General features: G+C 51.6%; 1 protein-coding gene across 1 annotated transcript in view; it reads right to left on the bottom strand.

The window, feature by feature from the left end:
* The window catches only part of MGAT4B (mannosyl (alpha-1,3-)-glycoprotein beta-1,4-N-acetylglucosaminyltransferase, isozyme B), a gene marked incomplete at its 5' end in the record, with an annotated part of 15098 nt that overhangs the window by 3779 nt on the left and 6300 nt on the right, over positions 1-5019 (bottom strand). The window contains 4 exons of the mRNA XM_010077750.1: positions 2542-2672; positions 3443-3557; positions 3917-3992; positions 4429-4542. Of these exons, the coding sequence (XP_010076052.1) occupies positions 2542-2672; positions 3443-3557; positions 3917-3992; positions 4429-4542 (436 nt within the window). The remainder of the gene's footprint in view (positions 1-2541; positions 2673-3442; positions 3558-3916; positions 3993-4428; positions 4543-5019) is intronic.

The raw sequence follows: 5019 nt of genomic DNA, 5'->3' as shown, positions 1-5019 counted from the left end.
TCCTACAACTCAGAGCTTGGGATCACCAACGTCTGAAGGCACAGTGAGTCCTGGGATGATTCAGAGCCTATACCCGCAAGCGCAGGTCTCTTCAGACAGGCAGTTTCCAGTTTGTTGGCAGGTTTTGTTCGGCAGATGTAGGGCACGTGCCACTGTCTGAGCTGTTCCACTGTTTCACACCCATCCTGTCCCATTAACGTGGAGATGCAACTCCGACCCAGCCAGTGATTTTCAATTAAACGACAGAGAAGGAATAAAGGACGAAGGGGGAAAAAAACACTGAGAGTCCGGAGACAAGAACTCACATATTAAATATAGTTCATTTCTCTCAGCTTGGGGGAGCAGGACAAAAATACAGGGTTAAAAACTAGAGGGAAAGGGCATTTGTTTTCCCGATTTTGCTTTTTCCAACAAAAGAAACACACACACAGCCCTACCACCATCTGCTCTCACAACCTCCCACCCAAGAGCAACCCCAGCAGAAATCCCACCGCCAGGCTCTGCGTCACCGGCTGTCAGCGGGGAACGCCAGCCGCACCGAGCCCCCCCAGGGGCCACCGGCACCACGCCGGGAGCTGGGAAACGCCAGGCATGACCCCTGTGAGCTGCAGAGGAGATAATCCCCTAATCCAGCTCGTGTCACATTAGAAAATTAAAACTAGCCGTGCTAATGGGAGAGACCCTACTCATTGCCAGTGACCCCAGACACAACACCATCAGGTCTGGTCTCACTCTGGATGGGGAGAGGAGGAGGAAGGGGAATGGAGGGAGCTACAGCAGCTCCTGATTTCTCTTTCTCCCCTTTTCCCTTTCTGCTAAAGAAGCATTTGCTGAAAGCAACGTCATCTCAGTCGAGCCAGGAGGGGGAACGGCTCCGTTGGTGGTAACAAGGTCATCCTTTCACACAGCTCTACCCCAGGTAAATCTAAAATTAGTTAAAAAAGAAAGAGCGGAATATATCCAGAGCAGGCAAAGCACTTACCAAAAGCTCAGGTCAAACAAACTTTCAATCAAAAAGACAAATCCTCCCCGCTACCAATTTGATTCCGCACAGTGGGATTTACACGGGAAAGTCGTGTTTGAAAGGGCGCTGCGCAGAGTTCATCATGCAAACACTGGGGGAAAGGAGCCAGAAATCCACACGGAAAGTAGGTTGATTTTTAAAAGGCAACACATTGAAGAGGTTTGCAGTTTCCCCTGGGAAAACCTTGCCTCCGCCAGGTAGGAGAAGATGAGCAAAGAAGAGCTCAGGAGAAGACGATCCTGCGCAGTGGGATCTGCGTTTAATCAAGGCTCAAGTTGAAGATTTTAAAGCGGGGGGGCACAGACAGCAGCGTCGTTCCCAGCTCCATCCCAGCACCCTGCCCTCGCCCGTGGCTGTGAGGACCCTGGGGGCTGCCAGGGAGGCTGGGACTGCTCTGCCACACCTGAGCACATGGTTTGAAGTGCCAGCAGGACATAACGGACGTCACCTGAGGCTGGGCCTGCTGCACATGGGGGACCGGGGCCAACATCACCGCCTCTGCCAAGGATCAGGCCAAATTCAACCACATCCTTGCCCCGATTCCACACAGCCCTGAGGGTGCCCTTTTCCCCCCAACACTTAAATACAGTATTTAACCCCAGAGCGACCACTTGCTCTGGCTTTTGCCACCACAGAACGGTTGTGGCCATGACGTCCATCCTAAGGAGCCAGCTTTGGGTGCTGCACAGGGGCTCCACTGCTCATTCTCCGCCGGGGGAGAAGGGTGGACGAGCATATGAGTAAATACAATATGTTCAGAGAGGAGACGGGAGAGTATCTGGTGGTGAGCTCATCTTACATGTGCTGTCACACACACACACTCCTCCTCTTCCCTTCCCACTCGCTTCAGCCCCTCGCTGCTGCGCCGCTGGGAGTTCAAACCCAACCTCCGCAGGGCACGGGGGCTTCTGCGCTGCCGTCTGCAAGGCTTCGAGCAGACACGGCTCCGAAAATGAGACAGCAGCATGGAAATGGATCCGATTTCACCTCTCCACATCCTCCTAGGAACCCCGACAAGAGCTTTGTGTGCTCTGGCTTCATTTTGGCATGCTACGCACGGCGGGCTTGCTCGGGGGTTATCTGGGGTGAGCTCTCTGGGCAGGCTGCGTGCGTGCTCCAGGCGGGCACGGCACATGAGCCCTGAGCCAAAGGGTTATTCTGGGGTTATAGTCAGTGAGCAGGGAACAGCTTCAGGGAGAGAAGCATGCTGTAATGAAAAACAACACAGAAGAATGGGGAGCAGCTACTCTCCTCAAGGACTGGAGGAAGAATACCCTGTTAGTGCTTAGATGCAGAAATAATGCCTTTTCTGCAGACTACAAAAGCCTAAACTCCCGTGTCTTTGCTTACACAATTTGCAAGGATGCCCTGCAGCACACTCCATCGGGACGGCACGGCTCAGTGCAAAGTCAGTTAGCACCAGAGCTCACAGAAAAGATCCTCTGGAGATACAGACCAAGCATACATTTGCCCATGCACAAAAGAAGGTTTCCCTTCAACGGAGGTTGTTTACATACTGCGTCTTTCTCGGGGTTGCAGACTTTCACCCAAAGGATGTGATCCAGCAGCCAGTCAATGGGTTTGTCCTTATAGAACATCAGGATGAACTCCACGATCAAGCTCAGATCCAGAGACTTGAACATTTTTCCTACAGCACAAAGAAAGGGAGAAGAGAGAGAGCAGCTACGGTATGAAACGGTCAAGAATCAGAGCTGGGAAAAAAAAAAAAAAACCAACTTGGGAAACTGGGCTGTGGAGGTTGGAAGTGACCATCACTCTACGTAAAGGAAATAGCATGCTGCTCTGGTTTATGTACCAGCACGGCTGGCACTGCTAAGACAGTTCCGGATTTAATATTCATTGCAGAATTAGAAAGCATTAGTGTCTCACAGGTCACAACAGTATCAAAAGGTCTAAAACTCTTCCATTCAGCAGGGAGAAATAAGGATGAAAAACATAGAGCCAGCTGCAGGAGAGACCATTTCCTGCCCCGAAAAACTACAAGTTTTAAGCCAGTCAAACCAGTATCCAAAATAACAGATCACGCTGCTCCTGCAACTGTGTACTGCTGTTCCCAAAATAGTTCTGTGCTGATGTAAACTTCCTTTTGCACACTCTTAGGCAACTCCAGATCCCATCCAGCCTAAAAGCTACTGGTCCTGTCTAAGCTGTTGGGCTGTCAGCTGGGCCACTAACCAGGTTTATTTTTATTAAAAGTGAATATCAGCAGCACCAGCTGTGAGGATCTTTCTCCTCCGTGCAAACACAAGGGTCACTGCAAAAACAGGGAGAGATCGAGTCCATTTCACCATCTTGTGGGGACAACTGGTTGGACCAAGAGCGCAAAGGCTTGGCAAGAACCAGCAGGCACTTGTGCCCGTGTCTGCCGGGACTGGAGCGAGCGGGGAAGAACCTTACCAATAAACCCCAGCTGAGAAAACTCCAGGATCATCCACTCCTCGGAGGGCTGCTGCAAGGCAAAGTTCTTCATCGTGCTGAGATAGTTTGGTTTGGCCACAATATCATCCTCCAGCTGCAAGAGGAAAGGATGCTCAGTGCCAGTGACCCATCCAGGTTCCAGTGAGAGCCCCTCTGCGCAGAGCAATCATGCCGTAGACTAGAGGAAAGCTTTGGTACAGATCTAGTTTGTTTTGGAAGTTGCTCCGAGCAGATTTTTCTCACCCAATCTAACAGGTAAATGAAATAAGGATTCCTGCCCTCCCTAGGGAGGAGGTCTCTATGTCTGAAGCATCATAAAAACCGAGTTTTCAAACCTGTCTGGTCAAAACCTGCTCCCACTCTGCTCCATCACACAACTGGACGTGCTGGGTACAAGCCACGGTGAACTCACAGCTACACCCATCTCCTCTCTGCCCCCAGCGCCAAACCCACCTGCACGTAATAGATGCCTTTGGACTGGGCATACATCATTAAAAAGCAGTAGTCGAGGTTCTGCTTCGTCCTCCACCTGCAAGAGACAAACAGGATGGGATCGCCGATCTCTGCTGGGATAGCGGGCTGCTGCGGGAAGCCGGCCGAGGCTGGGTGTAAGCCAGGAGGGTGACACAGCTCCTGGAGGAGATGGCATATGGCCTCTCCCTTTTGGTCTCAAACTGGTCAGCTAAGAGTTACTGGAAAACTCAGGGATTTCCAAAATGAACATTATCTGGGTTAGAATGACCCCCTCGTTTGGTGATGGAAATGCTGCGAGCACAAGGCAAGCCCTGTGGAGCTGGTGCCAGTTCATATCCCCCCCCCCATCATCCCAGCTCTTGGACAAAGCAAGGTTAAGGTCCTCGCCTGGCCCTGCAGGAGAGCTTTCCCTGCGGGAGTCAGGGCTGGGGGGGAGATGCTGCAGTTACTCAATTCAGGGCTTGCTTGTGTTTAAGATCCTTGATTCTTACCTGACTCTTTCCTTGGGGTCCCCAAAGGATTCCCGCAAGTGGGAGAAATCAGGATAGAAATGCGGAGACGGGGAAATTACCTCCAGAAGACCTGAGTGTATTTCCTTGGGGAATCTGAGGGAGGAAAGCAGCAGTAAACAAATCCCTCCACGGCCGACGCACCATTTCATAGCCCAAATCGCTGGGTAAACACTGAGCCACCGAACCAAACAAAAAACACACCCTTGAAGATAAAACTTCCCCAGCAGCTAGGGCACGTCAGGCCTCACCAAAGGACATCAGCAGGGACTGCCACGGAGTTTTGAAGCTGCTCTCTCCCTCCCACCGTCTCTAATAGCCCCACGTTCGTGTGCTCCCCCCCCACCTCCAGCATCCCTCCTCCCTCCTGCACGCATGGGTCAGCTTTAAAGTCCAGCTGTGAGCACCACGTACTATCTCCAGGATTAACCGGACCTGCAGACCGGCACGCCAAAGAAAGGACTGGCTGGCGTTACCGGCTTTTCTGAATGCATCAGTAATTAAAAGCCATTTTGCAGAGATTCTGTTATGCATTCCTGATAAGTTACTTAAAACACTGCTGTGCTGTAGTTA

The sequence above is a fragment of the Pterocles gutturalis genome, unplaced genomic scaffold (genome assembly GCF_000699245.1).
Source record: "Pterocles gutturalis isolate BGI_N339 unplaced genomic scaffold, ASM69924v1 scaffold9818, whole genome shotgun sequence".
Taxonomy (NCBI): domain Eukaryota; kingdom Metazoa; phylum Chordata; class Aves; order Pterocliformes; family Pteroclidae; genus Pterocles; species Pterocles gutturalis.
Note: the sequence above shows the minus strand (reverse complement) of the source record. Positions and strands in the feature narration are given on the sequence as shown.